The following is an 18,505-nucleotide window of genomic DNA, read 5'->3' as shown; positions in this document are numbered from 1 at the left end:
CGGGGGGCGGCGGCGCCCGGGGGTGGCCAAGGGGGCGGCACGGCCGAGGGGTTGGCGTGGCCGAGGGGCCAGGAGGGCCGAGGGGTGGTCAAGGGCTCGGCACGGCCGAAGGGTTGAAGTGGCCGAGGGGTGGCCAAGGGTTTGGCGTGGCCAATGGGTTGGCGTGGCCATGGGGTCAACGTGGCCACGGGATTGGCGTGGCCGAGGAGTTGGTGGGGCCAAGGGGCGGCCAAGGGTTTGGCACAACCAGTGGGGTGGCTGAGGGGTCAGCGTGGCCAAGGGGCAGGCGAGGGGTCAGCACGGCCGTTAGGTTGGCACGGCCAAGGGGTGGCCAAGGGTTCAGCGTGGCCGATGGGCTGGCACGGCCACGGGGGCAATGTGGCCAAGGGGACAGTGTGGCTGATAGGTTGGCGTGGAGGAGGGTCAGTGTGACCAAGGGGTCAACATGGCTGATGGTTTGGTGTGGTCAAGGGGTGGCCACGGGCTCGGCACGGCCGAGGGATTAGTGTGGCCAGGGGGTCAGTGTGACCGAGGGGTCAGCGCGGCTGATAGGTTGGTGTGGCCGAGGGGTGACCAAGGGGTTGGCACAGCCGATGGGTTGTCGTGGCCAAGGGGTCGGCACAGCTGATGGGTCAGCGTGGCCGAGGGGTCAGTATGGCCAAGGGGTCAGTGTGACCGAGGGGTCAGCATGGCTGAGGGGTCAGCATGGCTGAGGGGTCAGCACAGCTGAGCGGTGGCCGAGGGGCCAGGCCGTGGGTTGGGGCTCTGCCTTCTCCCGGATGGCTTTTCCAAATACAATGTCTCGGTGGCTCTGGAGATGTCTGGAGGGGATGGCAGCACAGCCAGAGTGGGTACGGGTGTCACCGACACCGGGAACCCCTCTGCTTCCACAGGGTTGGGAAAGGCTGGGAATGGCCACGGGACCAGACCTCGGCCGTTGGGCACTGCAGGGTCCTGGCCAAAGCACTGTGGTGCTGGGTGGGCACCCGGCCCCTGACCGTGGCTGGGGGCACTGGGGGGTCGGGATGGGGCCACCCCGGAGCCGGTGGCACCGCGGGGCACAGGCTGTGCAGCCGCCCCGGCAGCGCGGGCTCAGGGGGCACAGAGGGGGGCGGGGGTGGGGGATGTCTGTGCTGGGGGGCTCAAGGAGCCGCCCCGAGGCGAAGCCTGTTCGCCCAGTGACCCTGATGCCCTTTCCAAAGCCCCTTGTCCGGCTCTGCCGCATCCCCGTGGCACGGCAGGGACAGGGACCCGCAGTGGGTGACAGGGATGTGTGCAGCGGGGAGAGGGACGCGTGGGGCGCCGGGCAGGGATGAGCAGTGTGGAGGGGACAGGGATGCACAGGGGAGGGGACAGGGATGTGACAGGGACAGGGATGTGGGCAGGCAAGGGATGAACACGCAGCTGGGGACAGGGACACACGGGTGGGGGACAGGGACGAGTGGGGCGGGAGACAGGGACGAGTGGGGCGGGAGACAAAGATGCGCAGAGCTGGAGACAAGAACGCGAGGGACAGGGATGCGCGGGGTGCGACAGGGATGAGCGGGAAGGGACAGGGATGAGCGAGGTGCGACAGGGATGAGCGGGAAGGGACAGGGACGCACAGCAGGGGGGCAGAAGATGGGAATGCGGGGCAGGGGAGAGGAATGCGAAGGGCGGGGGGACAGGGACGGGAGGGACATGGTGGGAGGGCGAGGAGGCTGCGGGGACAGGCTGGGGGAGCAGGTTCGTGGCAGCCCCGGGCAGTCCCTGGTCCTGCAGACCGTGGCGGGCAGAGCGGGTGGAAGTCGCCTTCTCTGGTGTGAGGCCTGACTGGGACGAGCCGTGGTGTCCCCAGGGACACTCAGTGTTTGCCAACACAGGTACGGCTGCAGCTGCTTGCGCTGGGAGCTGGGTGGGATGCAGGCGGGCACGGCCGCGGCTCCGCGGGGCGGAGCGGGCATCCACCATTTCGGTCCTCGGCAAGGAGGAAGAGGAGGAGGAAGAGGAGGAGGAAGAAAAGGAGGGCTCCTCAGAAATGGCAAGAAGGCGTCCAGCTTTCCCGGTCCCAGACCGAGCTTTCCGCGGAGCAGTTGTGCTCCGCAGGTTTGTGGCCTCTCGCGGCGAGAGGCGGGTGCGGGCAGGTCTCTAAAGTCGCCCCAAAAACAGCTGCGGAAGGGGCAGAGACCGGGGATGGCCCGGCGGGTCCCGCCGAGCCGCCCGCACTCAGGCCAGCACACTGTCACCTTCCACCGCGCCGCCCGTGTCACCCCCGGCCGCGCCCGAGGGGCCGCGGGGGTCCTGGGGGGCCGCGCTTGGCAGAGCCCCCCATGCCCTGAGGGCAGGGACAGTCCCGTTCCAGGGGTGTCCTGTCCCCGAGGGGCTGCACGAGGTCGCCGGGGCCACCGAGGGCCACCGGGGTCTCTGGGGACCACCAGGGTCTGCGGGGGCTGCCAAGGACTGTGGGGGCTGCGGTACCTGCGGGGCAGGCGGGGATGGAGAACGGGGGGGAGCGGGAGGGCGGTGAGGGGACAGGACTGGAGGGCAGGGAGGGTTTGCAGGGTGGGCGGGGGGTCAGGGAGGGCAGGCGGGGTCGGAAGGGGCAGGCAGGGTGGGAAGGGGCAGGCAGGGTGGGTAAGGGCAGGCAGGGAGGGCAGGCAGGGTGGGAAGGGGCAGGCAGGGTGGGTGAGGGCAGGCAGGGAGGGCAGGCAGGGTGGGAAGGGACAGGCAGGGTGGGTAAGGGCAGGTAGGGAAGGCAGGCAGGGTGGGTAAGGGTGGGCAGAGAGGCAGGCAGGGTGGGCTCGCAGAGGGGGCAGGGCTACTCAGGATGCGCAGGGGCAGGCAGGAGGGGGCAGGCAGGGCGGGCAATGCCAGGCAGGGCGGGCAGGGATGGCCAGGGAGGGCAGGAAGGGCGGTGCAGGGGCAGGCAGGGCGGGCAGGCAGGGTGGGCAGTGCCAGGGCATGCAGAGGGGCTGCAGGGCACCGGCAGCACCAAGCGGTGCAGGGGCTTGGCCAAGCTGAGCATTCAGGTGGGGGCTGCTCTGCAGGGACCCCCCCCGTGTCCCCACAGCGGGATCCAGCCCTGGTGTTTCGAGTGGGACATCCAGGGCTCTGCAGCCGTGGGGGTGGCATTGCCGAAGCAGCCACAGGCACGTCCCCACGGGGCATCCCCACATCAGCCACAGCAGCCTCGGGAAAGCAGCGCGAGGAACCAACAGCCAAAGGCATTCCAGGTAATTCCCCATCTCCACAGCCTGGGAAGGAGGTCGGGTGATGCCATGGGGGGCTGCGGCGTGCCCAGCATGCGGCGTGCCCGGCCCGCGGCATTCCTGCAGGGATGCAGAGCAGTGGGATGCTCGCCGGCATCCCGGGGTGTGCCAGTGGTGCTTCCCCGGGCACGGGGCTGGAGAAGCAGCACCAGGCTGGCAGCCGAGCTTCGGGATGAGCCGGGCTCCGGGTCCATGCGGGGTTTGGCGCAGCACAGGGATGCGGGCACCGGGAAGCGGGCGGAGCAGGACCAGGGACACAGGGAGCGAGCGCGGGGACGCGGGAGCAGCGGTGGCAGTGGCTGTGCTGGCAGGCGAGGGTGGCACAGCGAGCGGGACTGTCCCTGGCCCGTTGCAGATGTGCCAGCCAGGCCCTGTGCCCGGAGCGTGCCGGGAATGCCAGAGCCCAGGCACGGGGGGAGGGTGGCGGCACAGGCCAGGCGAGGGGGCTGCGGGGTGGATTTGGGGGTGCAGGGGCTGGGATGGTGAAGGAGGTGGATTTAGGGAGGCACAGGCAGCAGGATGGCGGGGGGGCACATGGAGGGGATGGATTCGGGGTGTGCAGACTCTGGGTTGGTGGGAGGGCACATGGGGGGGATGGATTAAGGGGGGCACAGGCAGCAGGATGGCGGGGGGCACATGGAGGGGATGGATTTGGAGGTCACAGGCGGCTGGATGGTGGGAGGGCACCTGGAGGGGATGGATTTGGGGAGTACAGGATGGTGAGAGGGTGAGCAGCAGGGCTGGAGGGAGGATTTGGGGGGCGAGGGTGGCAGGTTGGTAGGGGGCAGGGCGGGGTTGGCAGGGTAGATTTCGGGGTGCCAGGGCTGGGTGGGGGTCAGGGGGCAGACTCGGGCGCGGGGAGGGGTGCACGGCAGAGGGGCCACGGGGATGCCAAGGGGCAGGACCTGGGCTCTGGATTCCTGCTCCAGGTCCCTCGGGGCGGGGCTGGGGGCACCTGGTGGGTGCGATGGCACCCCAGGTGAGGGGTCGGGCAGGTGCAATGGCTGCTATCGCAGTTCGGGCACCTCTCGGCTCACCGTGCCCGGGATTCCCAGGATCTCGGGATGTGGATGTGGAGAGGGGCTGTTTGCCCGGGCCGGCTCGAAGCCCGTCCCGGTCCCCGGGCACCTGTCCCGGCTGGAGCAGCGGGATGGGGGCCGGGGAGGGGGAGAGGCCACGGACCACCGGGGTCCGGTGGCTTCCAGAGAGTTTTGGATGGAGCCACGTGGGCTCTCACCCAGCGAGGGCTCAGGGAAAAGGAGATGGCACCGGGGCACGAGGGTCCCTCCCGGGAGGTCCCAGAACCTGGCACAGGGCAGGGTCCGTCCCAGGGAGGTCCCAAACCTGGCACAGGGCAGGGTCCGTCCCAGGGAGGTCCCAATGCCCTGGAGGAGCTGCTGCTCCCACCCCGGGCCGGGACATTTTCCCTGGCTGAAGGTTGTAAAAGGTTCGGAGACGGTTGAGGGTCAGAAGGAACCTCCTTGTCCTTCCCTCTAGCACCAGAAGAGTTAATGCCTTCGTGGGGGACTCGGCTTTTTGGGAACACGAGCCGTCACCGCGCCGTCCCCTCCCGGCCAGCCGGGCAAGCCCTGTCCATCCCGAGCCGGGGGCGGTGCGGGGAGGAGGGGGCACGTGGGGCACCGGGATGGGGGACGGGAATTCCACCTCCTCCAGCGCCGAGGCTGGTCTGGCTCACTCCACACGGTGCCCCCGTGGCCACAGCCGGCCCCCAGACCCCCACACCGGCCTCCTCCCACTCCCGAGGAGCCACCCCAGGGACCCCCACGGCCAAGCCAGTGGTGCCATTAGGGATGTTCCCCGGGAGTGGGAAGCGCCAGCTCCGTGCTCTCTGCCTGGAAGACTCGGTGTGTCCCAAAAAACCCAAGTTTCTTTTTTTTTTTTTTTTTTTTTTCTTTTTTTTTTTTTTTGTTTCGTGTTTCTAAATCTTTAAAATCCAGAGTGTCTGAAAGGAGCTGTTGGATTTTTTTTTCGGGTTTTTTTTTGTTTAAAAAGACTTTAACATTCATTCAGTCAGTCAGCTAAAAATTCCCATGAGCCATGGGCGTCCCGGGAGGGGCTCGGGCACCACCTCGCCAGCATCTCCTCAAGTCTAGAGATATAGAGATTTAGGAAAATTATAACAAAATCAGGTGGCTATAGCTATAGATATATAGATATTTGTTCTCTCTTTTCAAATATATAGCTGATTAAAAAGATGCAAAATAAGGATGGACCAGGACGGAGTGGGGAGGGGGGGGGGAATCCTGTAGTTCAGAATCATCTCGTGTAGCTCATCAGCTGCTCTCTATATAAATGCACGGAGATTAAATATTACCCATCAACGCGTCCCCCTTGGAAACAAGACCCCAAACCAAGAGGAAATAAAACGTCTCCCTCCCCCCGCCCCCCCTTTGAACGTTGGCAAAGCTTTTGCTGCGGGTTTTCCCCCCCCCGGCCTCCCGCCGACAGCCCCAAACATGCTTCGATCCATGCGGTTTCGGTCCCTCTCACCCGGGAGCGGCAGCACAGAGTCCAGGCTGGTCTGTCTCGCGGGGGGATGGCTCTTCGGGTTGGCACGGCACGGCCTGGCACGGCGGGAGGGGCGCAGGTCTGGCTGGCACCGCTGGCACTGCCCTTGCACGGAGCCCTTTCCTCGCTCCAGCCCTTCCTGTCCCAGCGCTGTCGGGACCACCCGGCTCCGACCCCGGCAGGGCCACCCCACGCGGGGTCAGGGCCACCCCGCGCGGGGTCAGGGCCACCCCACGCGGGGTCAGGGCCACCCCACGCGGGGTCAGGGCCACCCTGCGCGGGGTCAGGGCCACCCCACGCGGGGTCAGGGTCACTGCCGTGGCCCCGTGCCGCGGTGCCTCCTGCCTGCTCTTCCCACGGCGCCGGCCGCTGCTCCTCGGGCAGCTCGGGGGGCTCCACGCCGCGGTCACCCCGACCTGCCCGAGGTGCCACCGCGGCGCGTCCCTGCCTGTCCCCGTGGCCAAAACCCTGGGCCGGCCACGGGGTCCCCACTGCACCGCTGGCCCTGCCCGCTGCCACCCCGGCCCGGCGCCTGTGCCCCTGCGGCCCCGCGAACGCCCCGGGAAGGGCACATCAAGCGATTTACAGGCCAGACTCTCTGGGAGAACAGAAACGAGGATGTATTTCATGCAACATTCCTTGTCCGGGGGCGTGGCGGGGCCGGGCGCGCCGGGGCGGGGCGGGAGCGGGCGGGAGCCTCTCGGCTCCGCGCCCTCAGTGCAGTGCTCAGAGTAGAAAGAGAATCCAAGTGGGTTTTATTGGCCTGGTAGAAATGCCCCCCCTTCCCACGGCGGCTCCGGCGAGGCCGGCGCTGCCGGGGACGGTCAGCTGTCCACCAGCTGCTTGAGCGCCCGCTCAATGTTCATCCGGTGCCCCACACGGGTCACCCCTAACTCCACGAAGTCCTCCTTGGTGAGGGCGGGCAGGTGAGTGCCCTCGATCTCATGGTCCTCGAACTTGTCGCGGTGCTCCACCAGGTTGATGCTTTCCAGCCAGTCCCCGACGTCGTACTTGTTCCACAGGTGGAGGGGTTTCTGCATGAAGGGCCGCGGCGGGTGCAGGGTGTGCAGGGGCGGCCCCGGCGACGGCGACGGGGACGGGGAGCGGCTCCGGGCGCTCACGCTCCGCACCACGAAACGCACCTCCTTGGGCTCGTGGGGGATGGAGAGGCTGGAAGATTTGAGGATGGTGGGGGGGGTCAGGCCGTAGGGCCGGACGGTGCTGAGGGGCTCTGTCCGGTCCAGAGCCGGCTTCACGGGGCTGGGGGTGCGGCGGGTGACGGGGTAGCGACTGCCAGGTCGGACTGTGTAGGTGGTCCCGGAGCTCCGCTGGGAAATGGTGCTGAGTTCTCCTAAACTACTGAAAAGTCTGCGGAGAGAGCGGAACAGCGAGAGAGAGAGAGAGAGAGAGAGAGAGAGAGAGAGAGAAGAGAGAGAGCAGAGGGCAGGGGTGAGGCCAGGTCCGGGCACGGGGGCACACACACAGTACACGGGGAGGGGCTGCTGGAGGGTTGGGAGGGGTTCACAGCGCAGGAAGCGGCTCGGAGCGCTCAGCCGGGACATCCTGCCCGGGCTGGGCCGGAGGAGCCACCAGAGGTTTCAGCAACGCCTCCAGGATCCTGATTCCTGGCCAGACCTGCCCTAAAAATGCGGTTCTGCACCACCCCCCCCCACCGAGACCTCCCCCCAGAGCCTGCCCCTCGTCCTGACAGGGACCACCAGCCCCCCGGGCTGACCCCGGTCCCACACGCACTGGGAGCAGCCCAGTGCTCCCCAGCACCGGGGCAGAGCCCTTCCCAGGACAGGAGGGAACCTTCTGGCATCTGCCCCGGGGTGGGAGGACCCTCAGGGCACCCCCGGGTGGAGGTGGCAGGTTGATGGTCACCTGGGGTGGTCAGTGGTGGCCGGGCCGGTGTCCCCCTGGCACTGTGCCATGGTGGACCCCCAGTTGATGCCCCCGTGCCGTGGGGAGCACTGGTGTGGAGAGGGACTCCCCCAGCACTGGGCTCTGCACTCTGAGAGTCTCTGACAGGGACAAATCCCCCTTCCCCACCATGTGTTGTCCCTCTGTCATTGCCCCCTTCTGCCATCACATCCCTGACAAAAACATGGACCCTGGGAATGTGAAAGGAAACAGATCTAAAATTTGGATGCTGGAGGATGAATCCTATGAACCGTGATTCTTCCTAGTGCTAGAGGGCAGGGCTAGATTGGATACTGGGAAGGAATTCCCAGCTGTGAGGGTGGGCAGGCCCTGGCCCAGGTTGGCCAGAGAAGCTGTGGCTGCCCCTTGATCCCTGGAAGTGTCCCAGGGCAGGTTGGACGGGGCTTGGAGCAACCTGGGATAGGGGAAGATGTCCCTGCCCATGGCAAGGGGTGGAACTGGGTGGGCTTTAAGGTCTCTTCCAACCCAACCCATTCCAACCTATCCTATCTCCTATCCTATCCTATCCTATCCTATCTCCTATCCTATCCTATCCTATCCTAGTCCTGTCCTTGTCTTGTCCAAGCACTGTCACTTCACTGGTCCTCCAAGCTAACCCATAATATTCCTGCACACTGGCGTAGTGTGGTGCCTCAGTTTCCCTGCCATCTCCACGCTCTGCCTCCCATCCCAGCTCCCTCCTGGAATGGATGGACACTCTGGAATCCTGCTGGCAGCACCAGGAGTCTGAGGGCTACAGTCCCTGTTATCAGCCGGTGCCACCAGTGTCACATGGTGCCAGATCCTCATTTTGGGGACGTTTCTGAGCTCTGACGGTTCCTCACAACGATGGCCCTGGGGAGATGAGCTGAACACCACTGCAGGTCCATAGGCTGAGGCACACTCCCTCCAATTCCCATTTCCCCGCCTCCCTGGCACAGTGGAGGAGGGCTGAGAGGCAGCAGGACGATGAATCACCTTCGGGAAGCTCCAACAGGGAAGAGCTGAACGTCCTTGAGGGCTCGAGCGCAGACAGGGAAGGAGAAGTGCCAGGACAGGACGTGGCCATGTCCCGTCCAGAGCCCATCCAAGGACCTTGGCTCCATGGGAAGTGATGGAGAGAAGGTTTTTGGTCTGCTGGAAGACCCAAAGGCACCAGTCATGGACAGGCCAAGGAAGCACTGCACGCTCCAAGGTGGGTGTTTCTCCCAGACCCCACGGATGCACAGACGTTGCTGCACTCCCGCTTGGAATTCTGGACACACTCAGAGCCAGGAAGGTGAATGGAGGGGGCAGGAGATGTGGCTGGTCAGGTGTCACCTGCAGGTCCATCCTCCTCCCTGGAGCACTGGCTGGGGCCTGGCCATGCCCTCTGGAAGTGTGTCCCTGGCTCCCGGCCCCTTCGGCAGCGCTGCTCTCCAGCCTGGGATCAGGCAGCTGGACAGCCCCTGGCTCCAGTAGCCTTTCCAGATCCAGAGTTAACTCCTCAGGGACCACCAGACAAACTAGTGGCTCGCTTTCTGGGCTGCTGCTATCCCAGCCCTCAGCTTTCCCAGGCTTCACAAGTCCTGTGGAATCATCCGCTCCTCCTCAAGGCAATGAGTCCACGCAACGGAGCTCAGTGAGACAACGGAGCTCTTCCTGGTGTCTTTTCCAGGCCCTCAGAAAGGTGGCAGCCATGAGGGAGTGGGAGTGGCATTGCTGGTGCTCCAGGTTCCTCCAGGAGCTGGGATGTGGCAGCTCCTTCAGTCGGTCTCTGAATCCATGAATCCCAGTCCTGGCAGCTCCCGAGCGTGGCAGCAGCGGATCATTCCTGGGATTGCTCCTTTGGTGCAGCCAGGAAGAGGAGGCTTTGGAAAGGCAGCAGAATCATAAAATAGGGAGCTCAGGTCTCACAGGAAGCAGATCACAAGCAGAGAAACTCCGGCTGATGGAGAGGGAAGTTCTATCTGAAGGAAAAGGGATTATGGGCTTGCAGGACGGATAATTGGGCCTTCTGGGAATGCTGTTCCTGGAGGTGTTAAGGAGCCGATCTCTCCAATGAGTCATTAAGGGATGAAGAGTCTTCCTTTGAACTCCACATCTCAGTCTGAGCATCTCCAAGAGCTGCAGAGGCGAGGGCAGGCTCAGCACCGGGGGTACCGCGCTCCGAGTGCTCCCAAGGGAATCGCTTCCCTGTTCCTCGGCAAGGCTTCCGTGCTGGTGCTCCAGTGGTCCAGAACGGCCCTCAAATCCTCAGACCTGCCTGGAGGACTTGTCTCCTGGGTGACAACCCTTGCCAACGAGGAACGAGATGGCTCCGTAATTCTCAGTGTTCTCCCAAAGGCTCCCACATGGAACTCGGTGCCATCTGTGAACATCCTGGCTGAGCTGAGGGATGGGAATTCCCAAAGGCTGTGATGTGGAGCTCAGCGTGGCCACATCCAGGCTGAACTGGGGGCCAGGGGTTCCCAAAAGCTCCAATGTGAAGCTCCGTGCTGTGACCACGTCCAAGCTGATCTTGGAGCCAGGAATTCCCTTCTCCACCATCCTGTGGGTCCGTGAATTCCAGCGGTGGAGGATCCACACAGACCTCGACATCACTCAACATCACTGCCAGCAACGACGTGCAGAGCCCCGTATTCCAGGTCATTCCCATTCCACACACTCCAGGACCACTGGGTCCCTTCCAATCCAAGCCATTCCTTCTTTTTTGCTGGAGCTGCCCCGTGGCAGAGCCCTCCATGAGGGTTATGGAATGAGTGCTTGACCTTCTTCCAAACCTTCCTATGGACTTTCCTATGGACCTTCCTCCACCCTTCCTTGCTCACCAGCACCATCCCACAGACTCCAGCAGGATCCAGGGGTCAGAACAGCCTGTCTCTCCTTCTCCTGCACTCAGAAAGCTCCTAGTCCTAGAAATCCCTAGAAAATCAGGATGTGGGACTTTCCCTGTGTCCTGCTGGCCTTGGATGAGCTGCAGGGACACCTCAGGCCCGGACACGGAGGGGACAGTTGAGCTGTTCAGCTTCCCTCAGACCCAGCTTTGGGAATGTCACCGACAGCCAAATCCTGATCCTGGGGACCTGGGGGTGCCCTGATCTGCTCTGGCACTCCGTGTCCTTGATTCTGGTCCCCAGGATACCCCGGGCTTGGAGCAGCCTGTCCTGACAGGGATTAATCACAAACACCTGGGCTAAGGATGAGTTTAAAGGGGCTCAGCTGAGCAGGGACCAGTGAGAGCCAGTGGGGATCCCACAGTCAGGGACACTGTTGATCCTGCTGGATCAAGACAGAAGGTAAGCCTGACCCTAAACTTAACCCTAAACCTAACCCTTTACTTTGATCCTAAACTTAACTCTGACCCTAACCTGATCCTAAACTTAACCATAAGCCTTATCCTAACCCTAAATTTAAACCCAATCCTAACCTTGAATTTGACTCTGATCCTGACCATAATCCTAAACCTGATGCTAAGGTTAATCCTAATCCTGATGCTAAACCTGATGCTGATCTTTAACCCTGATCCTGACTCTGATCCTAAACCTAAACCTGACCCTAAATTCAACCCTAATTCTAATCCTAATCCTGATTCTGATCCTAAACCTAAACCTGACCCTAAATTCAACCCTAATCCTAATCCTAATCCTGATTCTGATCCTAAACCTAAACCTGACCCTAAATCTAACCCTAATTCTAATCCTAATCCTGATTCTGATTCTGACCCTAACCTTAAACCTGACCCTAAATTTAACTGCAACCCAGATCTTAACCCTGACCCTGATAGTGATCCTAACTGTAAACCTGATCTTTGACTCCAAACTTAACCCTAACCCCGATCCTAACCCCAACCCTGAACCTGACCCTAAGCTTGACCCTGACCCTAAATTTAACTGCAACCCAGATCTTAACTCTAGCTCTGATCCTGACCCCAATCCTAACCCTCACCCTGCTCCTGACCCTGATCCTTCCTCTGGCTCACGGTGGGAGCTGGGCAGGATCTTGGGAGCTGAGCAGGGATACTGGGCACGGATGGAACAGTATCCAAGGGTTTCCCACACACAGTGGCAGCATCAGGGACGGTCCCACGGGTGAAGTGGGCCTGGGATGGCACGGCCGTTGTGGGACACCGGCCCTGCCACCACCCCAAACGCTCTGGGAGCAGGAGCGGGGCAGGAACAGCTGAACTTGGCCTGTCCCGCTCCGGCGGCCGCGGGACGAGCCCGTGGGAAGAGCCCCGGGAGGAGCTCCCGCAGCACCAGCCCGGGGCAGGTCCCCCCGTGCCCCCTGAACACGCGGACAGCTCCGTGACAGCACTGCAGGAATGAGGAGTGGGCGGATGCGATGGGATGAGCCCCCCGCCTCCCCCCACCACCGCTGGATGGGGCCTGGATTGGGAGCAGAGCCTGCGGCACCGCCCCGCTCCGGGCACAGCCGCGCTCCAGGCTGTGCCATCCCACCCCTCTGCTCCACCCGGGAGCAGGGCTGATCCCTAGGCATGGCATCGGGAAAGCGGGATGGCAGCCCTTCCCAGCCCCGGGCGCTGCCGGGGGGGGTCGGGATCCTGCGCTGCCCTTCTGCTCTCCCCCCGTCCAGGCGGGCCCCGGGACGGGGCTGCAGCCTCGGGAATTCAGCACTCGGCAGAGAACGACCAGTAAGATCCGGCAAGGAGCCATCCCAGAGCTCCGAGGGCTCCGGGGCTGCGGCACACGAGGGAGCGACACGGATGGAGCTCCACGGGCACGACAACGGGACACACGGACAACACGGAGGAAGCACAACCGAGAGCACACAGCTGGCCATGCAGGCTGGGGAAATTCCCACGGGAGAACCCTTCGACCCCGCAGTGCCCACCCAGTCCCGGGGATCGTCCCCACCCAGTCCCACGGATGGGCAGGAATAGCCAATCCCGGGATCCCACCGCCTGTCCCAGCCTGGTGAGCGCTCCCAGCTCAGCAGCCGCGGGCTGAGAAAGGGATACCAGCAGCTCTGGAAGCAACTGGGACCTGCTGGAATCACGGCCGAGGAGCTCTGCCAGCAGGATCCCTCCAGTGCCCGTCGCTGGGAGCTGGGGGGGTCAGTTTTCTGGATCCTGATTTTCCTGCTGCAGCCTCAGGTGACTTCCCCGGGTCACCTGGGGGTGTGCCCTGCCTGCAGGACCCTGGATTGGGCTGGAGCAGGATCTCAGGGCACCAAGGTGCTGCCACCTCTGTTTCATGGGAATTTTGCCCCAGAGGGTGACCCTGGGACACCCCAACACGGGGAAGTCACGGAGTTACCCTTGTGCATCCATGGAACAGGGGGAGCTGCTGGGATCAGGCAGGGGATGTGCTTCCTTGGCGGGGGGGCAGCTGGCTCAGATCTCCCTTGCTGGGGTCTCTCCCTCCTTCCTGGGGCCTTTTCCATCCCTCCTGTGGTCCTTTCCCACTCTCTCGGGTCTCTTCCACCTTTCCTGGTTCTCTCTCACTCTGGCTGGGATACTTCTCTACTCTTGCTGGGGTCTCTTCCACTTTTCCTAGGATCTCTCCCCACTTCTGCTGGGGTCCTTCCCTACTCTTTCTGGGGTCTCTCCCACCCTTCCTGGGGTCTCTTACCTTTCCCGGGGTCTCTCCCACCCTTCACGTGGTCCTTTCCCACTTCCTGGTGTCTCTCTCACCCTTCCTGGGTCTCTCCCTCCCTGTCTGGGGTGTCTCCCACGGGCTGAGCTGCACTGAGGGTTCCCTTCCCCTGCTCAGCCTTTCCTGGGATCCCTCCCCACACAGTCCACAAATCCCACGGGAAGCCCAAGGGAATTTCCTCACCGCAGCAGCAGCAGGAGCAGCACAGACACCACAGCACAGGGACACAGGGACACGGACATGCTACCGGGGCACACCAGGATGGGACGGGAACACGCACATTCCAGAGCGGGCCCACTGCCCGTTCCCGGCCCCGGGAGCCCTGGGATCGCCGGGGGGGCAGGGGGGGAGCGGGAAGACAGGTGATTGCTATGGAATGGGAACATGCTCACTTACACAACTCGCCCACCCTCCGGAGGCCAGAGGCGGTTCTAGACAGAGCAGCGCGGACATGCAGATGGAGAGCAGGAAGAGAGGCAATGAGAGAGAATGTTGTTAGCTCCGGTCCGGGCAGCTCCACACGGAGAGGGGGCGGGCGGATTCCATCCCGAGGGACCCGGGGAAGGCGCGGGCGGGGCGGGGGGCACCGCGGGGGCGGCACCGGCGCTCCCTGCGCGTCCCACCCCGGGGATGGGGAGACCCCCGGGGGGCTGAGGGAGTGGCCAAGTCGGAGTTGTGGGGTCAGGGAATATCGGGCTGGGCCCCCCTGGTCGAGGTTGTGTCCGTATGGGAAATGGGGCGGTTGTAATTGCATGGATTGGACAGCCAAAGCCTGGAGGGTTGGACAGCGACAGAGCTGTTGGACGGGCTGGGAGGAGAGGGAGGAGGAGAGGGAGAGAGGGAAGGGACGGGACAGGGGTTTGGGAAGGGCAGGGAAAGGAAGGAAACAACATATGCATGAGAAAAAATGCCCCACGGCAAGAACAACACCGAGCAGCCGATACAATTCCCGACTTTCCCCGTGTCTCCCCCTGTGATTGGTGACAAGATCAGCTACACCTAAAGGTCAGCTACACCTTGCAGGTGAGTTGGTGCTTCCCAGAGGGAACAACCACGGCTCCTCCGTGTGGAAGTTGGCTGGGATCCCTGCTGGGGGCTCTGCTGAGCATCTCCCACCCCTCGGCTGTGCCAGCAGGAGGGGGTCAGTGGCCTCTTCCCTCCCGGATGGCACGGCCACCTCACCTGGGCAAGGACTCCCCGTCCCCCTGCCCGTGCCAGGGGCTCCCACGTTTGGCACAGTGGCTACAAACGCCACACGATCCCTGGTTTGTTCCAAATTCCATCCCTTTTCCACAGGTGGAATGGGGAGGAAAGGCTGGAGCCGTGCTGGGAGCGTGGACACCTCAGTCAGGTGGGGTCTGTGGGTGGGAGCAGCCCCGGGAGCTGCTGTTGGAGCCGCCTCAGTGGAGGGATTTGGGAGGAGCACGTGGTTATTCCCTGGGGAATGTGTCCTGCTGTGTCCTGGTGCCCACCTGGAGCAGGGATGGAGCAGAGCAAGAGGAGCTACAGGTGCTGTGGCTGTTCCCCCCCTCGTGCCTCCCCCACCCAGGAGGGTCTCAGCCTCCAGCTGTGGTTTGTCTGGAGCAGTTCTGGGGATGGGGATTCAGCCAGGAGCTCTGTCCTGCCTGTGGTCCCTCATGGAGCAGGGACAACTGGGAACAACCCCAGGTGTCAGGAGGTATTTCCTACAGGGAGCTCTGGCAGGGTCAGAGCTGCTTATGCCATAACTAAAGTGTCTCTTGTCCTTCTCTGATCTCTTCTAAGCAGGAAAATGTAATTTAAAGCTGGAATCCACATAAGAATTCCCATCTCCCGGTGTGCTGCCCCTGGGACTCCCCAAGGCAATCCCTTCCCTGTGGGAGGTCCCTCAGAGCCGCCCTGAAGGCAGCACGTGGAGCTCCCTCCTCCCTCCTCTGCCTCCTGCTGGAACCCAGACTGGAATGGTCTCTCTGGATTTCCCCATGGAAAGGAAAAGCCCTTTTCCTGGGAATTCCACCTCTGTTCAACACAGCCCTGAAGGAGCAGGTGACAAATCCCTGCTGTGGGACCATCCCATGCCAGACTCATCCACCACCAACCCTTCAGACCTGCCCTCTTCCCTCTTTCCTTTGGCACTGGTGGGACCTCGTGGAGACCCAGCCACCCCTCACTGCTCTTCCCAGATCTCCCAAGGCCTGGCCAAGCACGAGGCAGAGTGCCAGTGGCTCTGGCAGGATGAGGGTGAGTGGTTAGTGATGGCAGTGACGGGATGGGTGAAGCCAGCGGAGCTGTGACACGGACACGTGCTGAGACCCGGAGCCCCTGTCTCCTTGTAGGCAGCACACAGCAACATCAGAACCCCTCCCTGGATCCGGTGGCAGGAGCCTCTGGGCTGGTGGCAGCTCGGGATCCCCTGGGATCACGGGCTGGGGGTGCTCCCTCGATCGCAGCCCCTCCAAAAACTCCGGCTTTTCCACTGCCCAAACTGCAACAGCTCCTCCCTGTGCTCCCCACGGCCCTGCTGATGGAAAAGCTCCCCATCCTCAGCCTGACATCCTTGGAGAATGCTGGGAAAATGCCATGGCAACCTGGAAGGAAGAGCAATGGCTCCCTGAGTGAGCTCCTGCCTCCCTGAGCCCCCCCTGCGAGGCCTGGGCCCCACCAGCATGTCCATGTTTGTGTCCTCCCTGCAGAAACCTCCCCTGGGAAGAGGAATCCACGGAGCCATGGATGTTTTTAGGCACCTGTGGAGGTGGACTGAGCATCTCCAAGCTCGATGGCAGCGGCAGGAAGCGGGATGGAACCGTGCCAAGGGTGGGTACCTCCTCCTGCAACCTGCCCACCTCGTCCTCCTGCCTGCCCACCTCGTTCTCCAACCTGCCCACCTCATCCTCCAATCTGCCCACCTCTTTCCAAAATCTGCCCACCTCTTCCCAAATCTGTCCAAACCTCCTCGCCAAACTTGCCCACCTCCTCTCCAAATCTGGCCACCTCCTCCTCCTCAATCCTCAAACTCGGTCGTGTCCCATCCAAACCTGACCATCTCCTTCCCACATGGGGCCATCTCCTCTCCAAACCTCGCTGCCACACAAAACCCCTCCCAATATTCCCACCCTCCCTCTGGAGAGGCGTTGAGTGCACGTCTCTCCACTGCCCTCAGCGATTCCAATCCCTTCCATCTGCTCTCCACGGCCAATTCCCTGGACTCTCGGAGCAGAGCTCTGCTTCCCACAGGAGTTTGGCCACCAGGAAACACCCGAAGCCTACAAGGAAACAGGGGGTTGTATCTGCAGCGGCTCAAAGCTTGTGCCAGGGATGTTACACCAGTTCACTGAAACAGAATTAATCGAGGAGTTGAGGAAAAAGAGGCAGCTTTACCCTGGGAACTAAATGCCCCCAAGGGCTTATTTTTCTTCTCTCTCTCTCTCAGATCTGTAGAAATACAAAGCAAGTGGTGGGTTTGCAGAACAGCACCTGAAACGCTCCGTTTGGCAGCTCAAATTCTGCTTCACGTGACACTTTTGGGCGTGTTGGGCTGTCGCTTAAAGATAAACAGACAAGCAAACGAGCAAACACACACACACACCACGACCCCTCGGCAAAGCACCCCTGACCCGGCTCGGGAGCCCCCCAGACGGCCCCGGGACACTCGGGATGCTCCCGGGGAGTCACTGGGAGCCGGCTGGGAGGGGCGGATCCGATGGGACTGTGCGGGGTGAGGGATGACAGGAGCCTGGATGGGCGCGGCCGGGCACAGGACGGTGGGGAGGGGGGACACGGCACGGGGATGTCACCTGGCACGTGGAGTCACCCGGGCCGGGACTCAGCGGGTCCCCAAGCACACGCACACACCGCTCGGTCGTCAGCGTCAGCTTTATTGGGGACACGGGTGTCACACAACCAGCCCGCTGCGCTGCGGGGGCCTCGCGCGGCTCCCGCTGTTTGGGATTGGCTCCCGCTGTTTGGGAGCGGCTCCCGCTGTTTGGGATCGGCTCCCACTGCCCGGGACCGGCTCCCACTGCCCAGGATCGGCTCCCATTGTCTGGGATCAGTTCCCACTGCCCGGGATCAGCTCCCGCTGCTCGGGATCAGCTCCAGAGCAGCCACAGACACCGGGACACCTCATCCCTCTCCCGCAGCTCAGCGGGCTGGATCTTCCAGGATCCATCACTGCTCTGCAAGTCCCTGCCAGGAGGGAGGAGCCGGGGGGGGTCGGGCTCTGCTCCCAGGGAACAGGGACAGGACAAGGGGAAACGGCCTCAAGCTGTGCCAGGGGAGGGGCAGGCTGATATTGGGGAAATTCCTTCCCCCAGAGGATTGTAAAGTACTGGAATGGGCTGCTCAGGGCGGGGAGGGAGGGGGAGTCCCCACCCCCGGAGGGATTTCAAAGCTGTGTGGATGTGGCACCTGGGGACATGGTCAGTGGTGGCCTTGGCAGTGCTGGATGGGATCTGGTGGGCTCAGAGGGCTTTTTCAGCCTCAGTGACTCTGTGATTCCACGCTAAACAGGAAGAAGGTGCTGCTGGCCTCCCACTGCCAGGGCAGCTCCCAGCAGAGCTGAGTCCATGTGTCCCCCCCACAGGGGCCATCCCTTATTCCCAAGGACAGGATGAAAGGAAGTTGTCCCTCCGCTCTGCTGTCACCGTCACCACCGGTGAGGACCGCGCAGAAGCTGTGCCAGGTGAGCCCCTCTCAGCCTGGGCACACAGATGTGCCTTGTCCCGGTCCCGGGGAGGGGATGGAATCAATACTGCCTCCATCAGTTCCTCAACTCTGACCTCACGTTCCCATTCTCAGTCTTTCTTGGCCTCTTTCTCAGTCCCTCTGGTCAAACGTCCTTCCGTGGGAGCCCGTCTTGGAAGGAGACAGAGCCAGAGTTAGAGCTAGGGAGGAAGGTAGGGATTGTGTCTTCTCATCCCAGGCTGCCCAGGCAGGACACCCCGAGAGCTCTGGGAGGGAAAAAAATGCTCCAGGGTCTGATCTGGAGCTGTCACGTGCAGGGAAATCCCTGCCCTCGGATGGAACTGCTGTAAATTCAGAATTAGGGCAGGAAGAAATTCCCTGCACCCTACAGGACTCCAGGGTACTTCACAGCCCCCATCTCTGAGGGGCTCCAGGACCCCTCAGTGTCCATGCTTCCTGTGGGACTCCAGGACACCTCAGTGTTCCCACTCCCTGTCCCCATCCCCTCACCTCACCTTTCCCATTCCCTGTGAGACTCCAGGACAC

At 62.8% G+C, this 18,505-nt stretch overlaps 1 protein-coding gene across 1 annotated transcript in view; it reads right to left on the bottom strand.

Moving 5' to 3' along the window:
- Positions 1-5,134: 5,134 nt before the first annotated feature.
- The window catches only part of SHANK3 (SH3 and multiple ankyrin repeat domains 3), a 227,683-nt gene continuing 214,312 nt past the window's right edge, over positions 5,135-18,505 (bottom strand). Inside the window, exon 23 of the mRNA XM_050325020.1 lies at positions 5,135-7,145. Within this exon, the coding sequence (XP_050180977.1) occupies positions 6,602-7,145 (544 nt within the window). The 3' untranslated portion in view covers positions 5,135-6,601. The remainder of the gene's footprint in view (positions 7,146-18,505) is intronic.

The sequence above is a fragment of the Myiozetetes cayanensis genome, unplaced genomic scaffold (assembly GCF_022539395.1).
Source record: "Myiozetetes cayanensis isolate MyiCay16 unplaced genomic scaffold, myiCay2020 scf3, whole genome shotgun sequence".
NCBI lineage: Eukaryota > Metazoa > Chordata > Aves > Passeriformes > Tyrannidae > Myiozetetes > Myiozetetes cayanensis.
This window is presented reverse-complemented; position numbering and strand designations above follow the sequence as displayed.